General features: G+C 41.1%; 1 protein-coding gene across 1 annotated transcript; it reads left to right on the top strand.

Moving 5' to 3' along the window:
* The first annotated feature begins 1,993 nt into the window (after positions 1 to 1,993).
* On the top strand, positions 1,994 to 8,521 carry amotl2a (angiomotin like 2a). The gene is made up of 11 exons (XM_087784458.1): positions 1,994 to 2,197; positions 2,906 to 3,600; positions 4,098 to 4,248; positions 4,441 to 4,585; positions 4,664 to 4,756; positions 5,306 to 5,601; positions 5,736 to 5,920; positions 6,298 to 6,399; positions 6,478 to 6,638; positions 6,913 to 7,053; positions 7,293 to 8,521. Exons 2-11 carry the CDS (start codon positions 2,951 to 2,953, stop codon positions 7,373 to 7,375), a joined length of 2,007 nt encoding a protein of 668 aa, XP_087640584.1. The 5' UTR covers positions 1,994 to 2,197; positions 2,906 to 2,950; the 3' UTR covers positions 7,376 to 8,521.
* Positions 8,522 to 14,713: the final 6,192 nt, after the last annotated feature.

Genomic DNA, 14,713 nt, shown 5'->3' with positions numbered 1-14,713 from the left:
TGGATGGAGTGAGGCCGGTGTTAGTGGTGGAGGGGAGAACAGCAGATGGCTGGGCTGCCCCCATCATGTCTGCTTTTTGGGCAGAACAATGCATCTCTCAGAGCTGCCATTAAAGGCTGGGAAGGGGGATTTTAGTACACGGACAGCTGGCAGGCAGCGTGCCTCGCACCGAGCCATATCCACACACAGACACACACTCTGCAATTAACCGGCACGGGCCATGGCTTAAATATTTACCGGCCACTTACAAACAAAGGGGTTTGCGAGGAACCCTGATTAAACCGTGTCTGGATTGTATGACAGCATCCTTGTTGATGCCACAATGGTTGCTATTGGTTACCGCTTCATGTGGTGGGTTTTTTTAACACTGTGCTAATAGAAGATAAACAGTCCGTCATGTGGTACGCCATGGTCCACTATTAATAGTGGCATGAAAATGAAGGTGGTGAAGTCGTAGTTGAATCACACAACCACTTGTTCTTTCACTCACCTCTCAGTCCTTATCTGTTGTCGGGTTACAGATGGACTGGAGATGTAATCTCTGCACCTGGTTCTTTACTACTTTGACTTGGATTTAAATGATGTACACTAAATTGAAACATAAATCATGCATTTACAACATTAGAAATGAACATCTTCTCCTATATTAGCAATATAAATGGTCTTTTTGTCATTTTAAAAGAACAATAACGTAAGACTAAAGCACTCTATAACCTACTGTAGTATATTATCAGTCTTTGGAATATAAAACATGTAGTTTTTTCCTCTATATTCCATCAATAATCATCCAAAGATTCACTTTTTTATCCATAACATTACTTTACTTTATGTGATTTTGTGTATGTTATGTATAAGTAGATTAAACCACATGTGTTGTAATTTGTTGCTTGTTATTTATTTTTATTTATTTATTTATTGTAAAGAGCCTTTGATACAAAGCTATGGATTAATTATATACATTTTGTCGTAGAGCAGGAGTTTTTTCTCAGAGGGCAAAATAATTTTACCTTTTCTGATGTATGCAGGCTCAGTTTCAACAGATAAAGTGGGTGTCTACATATAAAAGTGTATTGTTTCCCAGAAAGCCACACAAAACCAAATAACTCATTCAGGTTCTTGTAGAAAAAAACCCCACGGGGAATAAATAATAACACTATTTATGAAATCAATAATTTTAAAATAACCTTCTCTGGTTCTTCACATTAAAAAGCAAGGAAATGTAATTTTAGGCCCAAATAATAAAACTTCTTAGAGAGTCACAAAAAATGTATGCAGTTGTATATTATAACAAAAAAAACATACATTCTTGACTTTTATTTTGCTACTCTAAAATTACCCCCTAAACATGGGTGTCCCTATATTTAAGCCATGCACTGTGTATGAAAAAATGAATGGTATTTTTTCAAGGGGCCGTTATTTGCATGAACAACAACCCATATTTCACACATGCCTCATTTGCATAAGTCGGTATGTGTTATTACAATCCGTTTTTTCTCTCTCATTTAATTTGTAATTCCCTTTTTATTCCAACATTAGCATTAAGCTCAAACCGTAGTAACTTACTTACTTAAAGTAATTATTACTATATTACTAAGTAATACAATGAATAAGATAATAAAACCTTCTAGTAAAGAAAAAACGTATTAAGGGTGCAACTTTTTTAAAAGCGAAATCACTTTCCCTTTTTTATTCTAAAACATATAGAGGGTTATTCATTGATTTGTTTATTTAAAATTTAGTAGTCGCTTGTTTAACAAAGATTTGTGCTAATTTTTTTTAAAACCCCTTCTTTGAAACGCGTCTCTAGTGATGGTTCCACTCATCAACATAGCAAACGGGCTCTTTAGCATGACACCGGTGACGCTGCTCCATCTTCCTCGCTCCTCCTCCTCCTCCTCGCTCCTGCTCCTCCTTCTCCTCCTGCTCCTCCTCCTCCCCCCTTTCCTCTCCCTCCTCCCCCTGTGCTCTGCTTTTGATCCAACAGAGACTTGGAGCTTTTGACATTCCAGTCATTCCGCGCCGAGCGAACAATCGCGCCTCAGTGGTTTATTAGAGCTGCTCTGCTCCGCGGCTTCAGTCTGACGCTGCCGCGCGCCGAGAGCCAGTCGTGGATCCTCGTGGATGTACGAACATCACTCGGAGAATACTTTACTAACGCGTGTCTTCTCTCTGTCCACTGTGATGAGAAAATAACAAGGTAATACACTTTATTATGGGTTTTGTGTTTTTTTATTTATTCTTATGTTTCATTCTCAAAGCGGGTCGCTCCATGTGTTTGTGCTCTTGCGGCTTTACTTTAACTTAACTTAAAATGGATTTCCTTTAAATAGTATTTAAATTAATATTTTTGCTAATGTTTTTTAAATGTGGCGACTAACGGGAATTTGACTGTGAGCGACATAGTTATGTAGAAATTCGTACAAAAATATTTTTTCTTGTTTCAGATTTTAAGGATTTTTCTCATTTATTGTTAAAAAATAATAATTTTCAAGATATTGTGAGGGTAGAGCATTGGTTAATTTCCCCAGGAGCCGCATTTTAAACTAGCTGTTTTGAGGGACCATCGAGCAAAAAACAAAAGAGGTGAAAAGTATAAAATCAAGCTAAATCTTTTTTTGTATATTATTTAAGTACTTGTTTTAAAATCTTTATTAAGGTACAAAATATATTTTTATTTTCACTTGCATTTTCATACACCAAAGTGGTTCTTCAGTCATATTTACAAAGATTACTTAGTAGTGAAATGAATACAAACTAGTTTCCTCTTGATGACGTCGTTAGGGCCACATGAATACAGTGAAAGGGCAGCATGTGGCCCCCGAGCCTCATGTGGTCTGGGGTGCAGAGAAGAAAGAGAAGGAGGTGAATATTCTCTGAGACTCACCACTTTTTCTTTGGCCAACAGGACGTATCAGAGTTTTTAAAAGAGCGAATAAAAAACCCAGCTGACATGAGAACCGCCGAGGACTCCTCCGGAACGGTTCTTCACCGCCTCATCCAGGAGCAGCTCCGCTTCGGGAACCTCACGGACACCCGCACTCTCCTCGCCATCCAGCAGCAGGCTCTGCGTGGAGGCGGGGTCACGGGGAGCCCACGCTCCTCGCTGGAAAGCTTGACCCAGGAGGAGAGCCAGTACTTCCACATGTCCGCCCGGCAGGAGCCCCAGGGCCAGGAGCACCAGGGCAACGGCCTGCTCTCGGAGAGCCCCGTGTGCCACCTGTACCAGCTCCACGGGGAGGAGCTCCCCACCTACGAGGAGGCCAAAGCCCACTCGCTGTACCTGACCTCTCAGAAGGAGGTGATGGACGGCGGCTGCGAGGGCCAGTGGGACGTGAAGAGGGAGCACGCTCGCTCGCTCAGTGAGCGGCTCATGCAGCTCTCCCTGGAGAGGAACGGCACCCGAGACAACAGGTCCATGAGCTCGTCGCACAGCTACCCCCAGCTGTACCACAACATGACCAACGTGCAGAGGTCCCAGGATCTGCGAGGGCCTCCGCCGGAGTACCCAGTCTGCCCCCAGCTTCCTGGATTTATGTACACACAGGAGCATGGACAGTACTACAGAGAGCCCCCTCCCCCCTTTTACTCACACCAGCACAGGTAGGCATCCAACTACAGGCACTGTGGTACAAATATCAATACACACATAAAATACATTACAATACTGTATTGATAACCACAGCTTTTAGTTCTCAAGTTCTCAGTTTCAATTTTAGTTTTACTTATCGACAGAGTTATTTTTTTGGTTGAAACTGACCGCTAGATAGTAGCAGTCATTAAATGAAATCCTGGTTGCGATGCTTGGTACGAGAGGATACAGTCGATTCCAGCAGCTTTTAAAGCTGATTTTAGGACATTTATTTGTTTCAAAACAAATGAAAGTAGTTATAACTGTCAAGAGGCATGTGGTCTGTAAATACTGTAACATCAGAGTTAGGTACTTGGACAATACTACAAATATATACTTTTCTACAGTATCGCAATATATCGCATCATATGGTATCGTCGTATTCTTGCCAATATACAACCATAACAGTCACATTATTTCATATTAAAACAAATATTGACGATGTCATCAATCTTGTCCGTCCTCACAGGTATGTGTCGGCACAGCAACCCGCGACTCACACTCGCACCCCGTCGCCCCCGGCCATGAACCCGGTCCAAACCGACGCTCTGATCCGGGAAAACGAGCGACTCAGGAAGGAACTGGAAGGATACGCGGAGAAGGCCGTTCGTCTCCAAAAGGTGTGTGTAGACAAAAGGTTTTCGTGTGTGTACTTGTCGGGCGGAAGTGTTACGGGGGTGTGGATGGAAAGAGAGAGTGACGTACACATGTCGAGCATAACAAACTTCTAGAAGCTCTTGTACTTAAGAGTCGAGATCTTTGAATACGTCGTGTATCCAAACGTTCACACCGTCGCTCGCGTCTTCTTCCAGCTGGAGTCGGAGATCCAGAGGATCTCGGAGGCTTACGAGACGCTGATGAAAGGGTCCTCCAAGAGGGAGGCGCTGGAGAAGACGATGAGGAACAAGCTGGAGGCAGAAATCAAGCGGATGCACGACTTCAACAGAGACATGAGAGGTGAGCGTGACCTCCAACGTCCTTCAGCATTATTGTCCTCCTTCTTATCAATGACACAATGACACCTCCTGATCACAGATCAGCTGGACACGGCCACCAAACAGAGAGTTGCCAAGGAGGCCGAGTGTTCCGACCGGAAGCAGCATGTTTTCCTGAAGCTGCTGGAGCAAAGTAAGAACCCCCCTTCCCCCATTTCCAAGAACGTGTTTGATAAACATTTTTATTTGTCATCTTGTGCAAGTCAGTCACAGATGTGTGGTTACATAATCCCACATACCTCTCTGTTACACATTAGCCAGATCTGAAAATCGCAACTTTGGTATCAGACCCACGAAAAAAACCTTGTGTGTTTAAAAAAAACACACGTTGACTTTTTCAGTTACTGGCTCAACTTGTTTCATTTCGAGGTTGTTGTTTACTTCTGGGTCCATGGAGACATTCCAGAGCTTTTCCCAGTACAAGGCCCTGCCTGTGTGCGTAAGTGGATAAGAGGAAGTCTACATTCCCTCCGCAGGCATGCACCCACGTTGTGTAATCTGTCCTCTTTAAAGTGGCACTGCTATTACACGTTCGACTGTTTACAAGGACTTGTTCCATAGAAGCTGGTGTGGCAATAATCGCAACAGTTAGCAACCGTTAAGTTCATCCCAGAGCAGTCACATTCCCCCTGATAGTTCGACTTCCTCCTTCGGTTTGACTAACGTTCCCATCTTGTTCCAGACGAGGAGCAGCAAAAGGAGCGGGAGCGCCTGGAAAGGCAGATCCAGCACCTCCGGATGTCCGGGGACGAGTGCCAGCACAAGCGGGAGATGATGGAGCAGGCGCTGGTGTCGGCGCAGGCGAGGAATCGGCAGCTGGAGGAGGAGCTGCAGAGGAAGAGGGCGTACGTGGAGAAGGTGGAGCGGCTGCAGAGCTCGCTGGCGCAGCTGCAGGCGGCGTGCGAGAAAAGGGAAACGCTGGAGCTGCGACTGCGAACCAGACTGGAGCAGGAGCTGAAAAGTCTCAGAGCACAGCAGGTAGTCATCTCAATGTTTAAGAATAACCATTAGGTCAAAATGTATATACATATATATTACTCTTTTCCAAATACCTGCTGCTGAAAACTAGCTTCGTTGCTGACGTTAACCATTTCTTCTTATCTCGCCCCCAGAACCACAAATGCGACACCAGGTCCTCGGAGATGAGCTCCACCGTTCTGCATCAGCAGCTGAGAGAGAGAGAGGAGCAGGTTCTGGCCCTGGAGGCCGACATCACCAAGTGGGAGCAGAAGTACCTGGAGGAGAGCACCATGAGGCAGTTTGCCATGGACGCGGCGGCAACTGCGTCGGCTCAAAGGTGAGAGAAAACAAACTGTCGCGACTTCTGACTCGTATTTACAAGGGTTGTGTATCGACAAGAATGTGACGATCAGCATCGCGATACAGGGGCACGGATATTGTACTGTAGATATATTTGTAGTATTACCCTAGTATAATTTTCAGACAGACTGCATGAGTTTTGACTAAGGTATGACCAAACGTCAGCTGTAAAAGCTGTACTGTATCCTCTTGTACTCAGTCTTAGCCGTTATTTTTTCTAAACACCTACATTAGAAATAAATCTATACAGCGATGTTGAATATGGTTTGGTCGAGAGAGAGAGAAAAAAACAAATATTTTATAACACACTTTATTTTTAGTATTAGTATTGACACGACTGCGGTTATTTTCCAGGGATACGACCATCATCAACAACTCTCCGCGCCACTCGCCACACGGAAGCTTCAACGAAGATCTCCCACCGTCCAGTCAGAGACACCAAGAGATGGAGAACAGGTAGAGAAACGTTTGTTGGTGTTGAAGGTTTTTTATTGGCTGAGCTCGGCACTAAATCATGTCCTTTTTTTTCTTCAGGATGCGGGCTCTGCACGCTCAACTCCTGGAAAAGGATGCCGTCATCAAGGTCCTCCAGCAGCGCTCCAGGTGGGAGCAGAGCAAACCGGAGAAGCAGGGGATGCGCCTGGCCCGGTCCGTCCCGTCCATCCACACCGCGACCCGCAGCCCGGAGTGTAAAGGTGAGCGCGCCTTATTTACTCCCGATATCAAGTGACAACTGCTAGACCGCCCCGTGTCGCCAGACAGAATGCACACTTCCTAAAAATGTCCAAGGAGACAACAACATTCTTGGACCTCATATAGATGAAATGTTTTTGCGCTGGAATGCATATCATCTCTCGCTCCAGAATAGCCGGATCCAGAATAGTCCTGGGAAGAACCCGGGCAGGGCAGATGCTGCCGAGTGCGTTAATGTTGGGTAATTAAATAAAAGTATCTCTTGTTGTTTCCCAGGAAAGAGCCTCTCCAATGACCAGACAGGTGCCGTCTCGCCACCCGCCCGTCCTTTCCTGGGCCAGCGCCGCGACTCCAGCACGCAGAGTGACGAGACGCCCGAGCTAAAGACGTCGGAGGAAATCCAAACGGCTACCACGGGTGTGTTTGTTTAGCTAAGCATCTGACATCCAATCAACACGACACAAACTACCGGCCCCCGATATAAGTTTAGATCTGCCTTTGATCCTCATTAAATGGGAACAAAATGTGAGCCGTGCCTGAATTAGAGGCGACAAAAGATGTAATGTTGACTTTGATAAGTCCGGCTTTGCCACGGCCAGTTACAGTCAACAGCGTGCCGGAGATGTTTCTCTAATCATGTGATCGTATCTCAACAGTGGAGCGCTCAGAAGAGCCCAAGGGGAAGATGGCGGAGGACGGCAGCAGCTCTGACGCAGAGGTGGTGGAAATTCTCATCTGAGAAGTGAACATTTCTAACATGGGAAAAAAAAAAAAAAAAGACGCCATGTGACACGACACGAGTGTTTGAATGCTGCCGGATTGGAAAAAGAAAACTTTTGAATGTTGCATACTCCAGAACGCTCCAAGGTACGAGAGCCGTGTTCTGGATTATGATGTAATTTATTATTTCAACTTTTGTGAACGATCATTTCAAATACGTGAGAAACTGGTGCTCAATCTGTCCGACAGAATCCCACCGAGCTCATTTAACAGTCGCTATTTCCTCTTGAATAGCCGCTGGAGAGGATTTGGAAAGCCCTCCTGAATGCAGAGGCTGCTCATTCCCACTTAAAAAAAGCCTGTGAGGATTGACAGTGTTTCGCGGGGGTCTGATTTTCCATATGCCTGGTTAATGTGGACGGAGGCCGCCTAGCATGACTCTCCCCTCTGCTGACACGCCGGAGCTAATCTCCTCACATTCCTCACTGAGGGAATGCTCCCGTTAAAGAAAAAGGCTATCTAAAGTCTGACCCTCTCGCCCTTGTTAAGATGACATGCATTCTCAGTTCCTTTTCTGGAGCCTGCGGTTATTCCTTCTGAACCCCCGGTAGCTGGATCTACCGCGAGCATATAAATGGCCTGCATTTGCCATTCTATATATTTCCTTACTGTATTAGATTCAGCTGCGTTTTCTAAAGTGCATCATGAGGAATGTTCTATTTATGAACCGAGAATGTCCAGGATTGTGTTTAATGTTTAACTGGAAGTGCTAGATTTAGGAAAGGGGAATATTGTTGCAATGCGTGTCTGATAACGTGGGTAATCTAGTTGATCTGTTAGCATGTGAAATGTGGTATTTATCGGTCTTTTACAATTTCTCGTCCCGGTGCATTTGCTGGTCGATGCCGAGTGACTTATTAAGTTAATTCCCTCTACTCCTTTGGAATGTGTTTACATGAAAGGCTATGTGAAGTGAAAGAAGCTAATATATATTTGTTTTTTATGTGTGTTTTTTTTATGTTGCCAAAGATGTAATCTATGTAAGTTATAATCGACGACTAAAGGTTATCAACTGGTTGACCTATTTTTAAGTTGCTGTGAGTTTGTCTGTTATGTATTCCTGAATATTCTGCAAAGTAGATTAAAATTCCTAATATATGTCTGACATCTGTGTGTTCTCATCTCTCTCGCCTCTTATTTCCTGAGTTTAGTATCATAATATTATCCATATTGCATAACACAGAAGAGTGTCAATTAAAGTTATGTTAAGTTAGAAAATAAAAGAAATGATATCAATCGTTTTTTCAGTTACACTTTTAGGAAATGTCCATATTGACACAAAGAAGAGATGCTAGATGCTTTTAGTGGTGATCTGAAGTTCCATCTGGATCCAGGAAGGTTTTGAAGCATTCATTTGCAATTGAAAACTGGCTAAAAAAGGGTAAATCTGACTTTTTAAAAACTTCGCCTACGATTAAATCACTAAAATGTATAAACACTGATGTGACTGTCATGCCAAAATGTCAATTGTGTTAGTTTTGATTTGTAAAAAAGTCGAAGGATTGACGACGCAGAAGTGTAATTAAACTAGTGCTCAATGGTGATGACAGTAATACGACTTTCTTTATTAAGATGCAAACCATAGCATTTGTGTTTTAAAACCAGTATTTGGATATAAGTTTGCTATCTTTTTATTTGTCTTGGTAAAAAGTTATATTTAATGTATACATATGTTTATATATGTCACGTGGAGCAGAAGGGCAAAAGCTCACTTGATCTTGAAGGTCACTTTTGAAGATTCAAATATATAGAGAGAATATACAATTTATATAAAAAAAAAAGTTTATGGTTTACTTTTTTGAGGCACATTTTCACTAGTTTTTTGGTTAGATTTTTTTATTACACTTTTTATCCTGTTAAATTCTGATCTTGAAATAAAGTTGTATACACTAAAATACATAAATAAAACCTCATAATAAACAATAACTATCAATAAGGTATTCATTTCTGTGTATCATATGACTAACAGAAAAAAATGCCGGAACGCACTATTGACGAAAGAATTGAAGTGGTTTTTATGAAGCTACCATGGTTAATGTTAAAATATCAGTTCTTAAATTGAACTCTTATGATTTATGTTTCTACTTATCATTATATTTTACCAAACAGATCTATCTTTAGTTGTACCAGACATTAAAATAAACAAGAAATGTAAGAAAACAAGGAGTTCTTATAATCCTTTCCATGACGGATATCAAAGTTGGCTCATTTTTATCTAAAAATGTAATCTTAATCGGAAATTCTTAGTAATTTAAGTTTCTTATGACTTGGCATGCTGGTTCAAATCACAATCTGTTATTGTGTATGTGTGGGAGTTCAGACTTTTATAGAAGTACTGACATGTAAATTTTTTTTTCAGATGTTAGGCACATTCTTTTTGAAGAAGAGATGAATAAGAATGGCAAAGTATGACTTTCAAAGTACAAATATAGACTTTCCAGCTCCTCAAAAATATATTTACATTAAAATAGGCATATAGTGACGTTACAGTCGAAACAAATGTAATGTTCTGTTTTAATATAGGCAACTTATGAGGCAATTTCACTGTCACAGCTCAATATCCTTAAAGCCACCAACACCACTGTATGAGTGTGACTATCAGAAACATTATTTTCTGACCTGTTCATCTTTAAATGTTCCCCAATAAATATTATTAATATGTAGTTGTTTTCTTTTCATATTTGCAACATTTTCAGATAAAGGACACAAGTGTGCCTTCTGTTTCTCTTTGGTGAGCTCCTGGCAGCTTTCCAAAGATGCCGCACATTTTCCTGCTGCCTTCACTTGTTGAAGCTCTGAACCACTTTTTCTCAGCCGAGAAAAGAAAACTGCAGAAAATACATCTGCATCTGTCTGATGCCTTTTTTAAGCCGGGACACACCATGTGTTCTTTGATTTACAGCTTTCTCAGTCCCATACATGCCCGGGCAGCTCCACACGTTTCCTCACACCACAGATGTAAGAGACCCCATGGGCGCGATGCAGGGGAACTGTGGGTGAAAGGTTATGATTATGTGACTTCATTCGGTGCCAGGATCTTAACGACATCACCGAGGGGGCTTCACTGCTCAGGAATGCTAAATGGTCCTGAAGTCGGGGAGGAGATGAGTCTCCAGCATGGAGGTGCAGCATTCCCCAAACATCTGGAGTCCTGCAGGAATTAATGTGTTTGTTTTCAGCTCCGTAACGTCCTGACTCGAAGCAGCTGTCTCAGATCCTCGCTCGAATTAACGTGTCATGAGCGAAGAGGAGATGGAGATGAATCAAAAATGCCTTCATTCTTCACGTAAAATCATGTGTTTATTTATCTGTCAGGACGAATACCCTTGGATTTTCTCTAGCATGTCCCAAAAAAGGTTGCCGGTTCACCTCCAGCTTGAGGCGACCTGTATCATTCTCTTGTCAGGGTTTGCTCCAGTTTCCTCCCACTTGTCAAAAACAGATGTCGATGGAGTGATCTGAGTTGTGTCTGAATGGTTGTGTGTCTTTGTGTGACACGACAAAACATCTAGAGGTAAAAATAAATAACAGTCTGGATTCTCTCGTCGTTCATCGAGTCACTTAATGGATGAGCTGCTTCAAAAAAAGAGAGAATAACGTTTGTGTTGTTTTAAACTTGCTTATTGATCTCTTAACAAAGTAATTCAGGCGCTAATCCAACAAAAGTGCTTTTTTTTATTCTATACAGAGGTAGTAAACTAACATAAAGGTATGAAAAAGTGTTGTTAGTTTCGTCAGTTTCAGTGTAAAATACAGACGATAAACGTCACCAGAAGTTATTTTAATGTAATGTTGTAACTGAAGCATTCAACAGGTAATTCAATTACTTAACTTTAAACACATTCTTTGAAACGGTAAAATATCTCTAAATACTGAGACTCGACAACATGGCTACTGGCCACATTTTTGTCTGTAAAGATTCCCAAACCTGCTGCTGTTAGCATGTTGCTATTAGCCTGTGCTAGCAACAACGTGGTCCTAATAAAAATGATGGTTTCACAACAACCTCAAATAACTCTCCACACGAGCCAAAAAAGAGAACGTTCATATTTGATACGCACTAATGCCATTTAGCTAAGTAAACACAGAAATGAAAATGATCTGTAGCTCTCAGAAATGTTTTCACTTAAAAAAAATGTGAGAAAAATGTGTGCAGCTCTGTGTTTTGCTTTAATTTCCATGGAGATTCCAAAACTTCCTGCCTACAGTGGACATGGAATGCGCCCCCCGCCCCCTTCAACTTTTCCACATAAATCAGGGCACCGTCTTCTTATTTCTGGAATGTAGCTCAGATGAAGAAACTCGCTGAGAAAGCAGGCAAACTAAAGCTGCTTTTTAAAATGTTTTTGTTATTTTCATGACACCTTAGACCTGAGAACCAGGATGGACGGATACATATTACACATCCCTCTCTTTCTAATGGGATCTCCTTGATGCAAGAACACCTTTTATGATCTTTTAAAATATACTTTCTCTTTGTTGTTTGACCAAGATTTATATACATTTGATGCCATGTATTGTTATTGTGATTGTATGTCCATGTGCAACTAATGAAAACCACTTCATTAGTATATTTATGTGAGAAAATCAGTTTAATGTTTATTTTCCAGTTTTTTTCAGCCAGATTTCCATTACCTAGACTAGAACATAATGAGGAACAGCTTAAACTAATGTTATCATTTGACATTTAACCTTCTGTGGAAACCCTTTAAAAGTTCTGAATAGATGTTTACCCTCTCCAGGTACTTTAAATAAGGTGAGCAGTGGGTTGACGTTATCATTCTGCTGTTACATTAGGGCACGATTGTACTTAAGCACATTTCTAGTTAGTGGAACCCTTTTGTCAACAATGGCAATGAAAATAATTATAATTCTGAAACTCGCAAACCACTAGACAAAATAGCTTGAAAACTAGCATGTACTACTACTCCATGCATTTGTGTCTTCTCGTCTGGACTATTGTAACAGTTTATTTTCGTGTCTAAACAAGAAGGAGCTGTCTTGCCTGCAGTTAATACAAAACTCTACAGCGAGAATTCTGACCTGCTCTAGTAGAAGAACTCACATTTCCTCGATCCTTAAAACTCTTCACTGGCTGCCAGTTTCTTTCAGGATCAACTTTTAAAATTCTGGTTCTTACTTTCAGAGCTATTCATGGTCAGGCTCCTCCTTCCATCAGTGATCTGATCCAGCCTTACACCCCAGCTCGGGCTCTATGGTCTGTGGATCAGAATCTACTGATGGTTCCTGAACACACTTCAGGACCAGAGGAGAGAAATCCTTCCAGGCTGTTGCTCCTAAGCTTTGGAACGATCTTCCTCTCTCTTTGCGCTTGATGGATCTACTGACTCCTTCAAGAAACATCTTAAGACGTTTTTATTTGTTCAGGCTTTTCCTTGATTTTCTGGGACTCCTGTGTTTGCCTTATGTGTCTTAATATTTAAAACACAATTAATAAGGATGATTTCCATATTGTTTGTCCCATAGTCTACCTGAACTTACTATATTCTCTCATCCCCCGATTTGAGAGGTTTCTGTGTCATTTTAATACATTGGCGATCCCTGACTGGTTGACAAGGAGCCGATGGTAACATGTCTGAATCCCAGTAAGGAAACCAGAATTCTCAGTAATAAAACTAAACTAAACTTGTTGTAAATGAATACCTGCTTTCATCAGTGTTATTTATTCTGAGTACCATTATACTTTTTGTTTTTTTTTGTACTTTGATCTACCAGTCCGTTTTGAAGACACCACCATCACTATCTTGCAGTGATATCACAACATTAAACCAGTAACCAATGGCAGAAATGTTGGCAAAATACTTCCACAGTAGTTACCAAAAATAAAAGTTGAAACAGTCCGTCCACTTTATTGAAATGATATGTAGAATGAAGTCCTAATCTAAATAGTTATAAATATAATAATAGCACTAATCATACTGAATTAGAAAACTGTACACATACTTTTTCCTGAAACTACTTTCTGTTCGACGACACATTTTAGATATCATAACTATTTGATCCTATTTATGCAAAATCCAGAAAAAAAATGGGAAAAAATAAGGATCCTGTCTCAATAAAAGAAAAAAATGAAAAAATGAAAAATATACTGTATGTTTTCATCACAAAATGTAACTTGTTTATTTTGCAATACAACTCGTATTGAATGGACAATGGTTCTATGAAAATCAACCTTATCTTGAAAGTGTTCATGGATTCCAAACATTCAGGGGGTAAAAACCAGTCGTGTCATAAATTGTTTCTCAGGCCAAAATGCGAGTGGAAACCTGGTTGTGTTTAAGTGTTTCCCAATGACTCAAGCACTCAGAAAACTTAATCACTGCTAGACTCAAACAAATCAGACACTGAGTCAACCAGTTCTCATGTCTACAGTCTGTGCAGACAACACACCTTAGTCAGCGTTTATCAGACACAAGCTTCAAGACCAGTGAGATGTATAAAGAGTCGCCCCAGTCAATGAGTAATGAAGAAAATGTTTAATTATCAGCGTTCCATCAGCCCACTTGAGGTTTGTTTGTCTGATGCAGATACCACACTGGAATGTGATACACGGTGGAGTGGCCTTAAAAGACCTGAAGATGTAATGTTACATGTGCTGTAAATATGAAGTCTTTGACGATAAATGTATCGCTCCAAACATTGAACAAAGGACAATATTTACTATCAATGATGGAGCCATGATGTTGAGTATTACCTCCTCTGGAGAGCAGAAACAATAATTAAGTTATTACAATCTTGACACTGATAATTATTGATGTGTTGTTTTTCTATCTTCTCCCTGTGGACGACCTTCTTCATCGCTGCAATTCCATGATTCCCTGGCGTATCCTTCTTAACTCATCAGCAATAATATCCAAAGAATGCTTGTCATGAGGGATTTTCCCTGTAAAATCAACATACCAGCAGGTGTGTGTGTGTGTGAGTGCAGCTGTGGAATTTAGTGGTCATGCCTCAACATGCAGGAATGTTTTATAACTCTTTATGGTCCGTATAATGGTTGACGATGACATACTTGTGCGTGAAACTGTTGCTGAAAGTATGCAGACAATCCCGGCCTCTGTATACGATGATTATACTGTCACACAAAATACATGGAAGGCAAATGAAAAGACGTCACGGCAGATCTCTGTTGAGATTACTTTGTCTTTGGTCAAGCCCAGAACGCTGTAAATCCATCTTGAAGTCCACGTCATGCTTTACTTCTAAGTAGATTTTAATTGATGAACTTTAAAAATTGTGCAGAAAACACAATTACAACACACTTTTGTTCTGTGTC

The sequence above is a fragment of the Callionymus lyra genome, chromosome 2 (assembly GCF_982586985.1).
Source record: "Callionymus lyra chromosome 2, fCalLyr1.hap1.1, whole genome shotgun sequence".
NCBI lineage: Eukaryota > Metazoa > Chordata > Actinopteri > Syngnathiformes > Callionymidae > Callionymus > Callionymus lyra.
The sequence above is the reverse complement of the archived record's forward strand: the minus strand, read 5'-3'. Positions and strand labels throughout refer to the sequence as shown.

Bases quoted from the DNA above. Each gene is read 5' to 3' on its own strand.
- amotl2a (XM_087784458.1), top strand. From the start codon at position 2,951: ATGAGAACCGCCGAGGACTCCTCCGGAACGGTTCTTCACCGCCTCATC. The intron at 4,757-5,305 runs GTAAGAACCCCC...ATCTTGTTCCAG, and splicing joins CCTGAAGCTGCTGGAGCAAA to ACGAGGAGCAGCAAAAGGAG. The intron at 5,602-5,735 runs GTAGTCATCTCA...TCTCGCCCCCAG, and splicing joins AAAGTCTCAGAGCACAGCAG to AACCACAAATGCGACACCAG.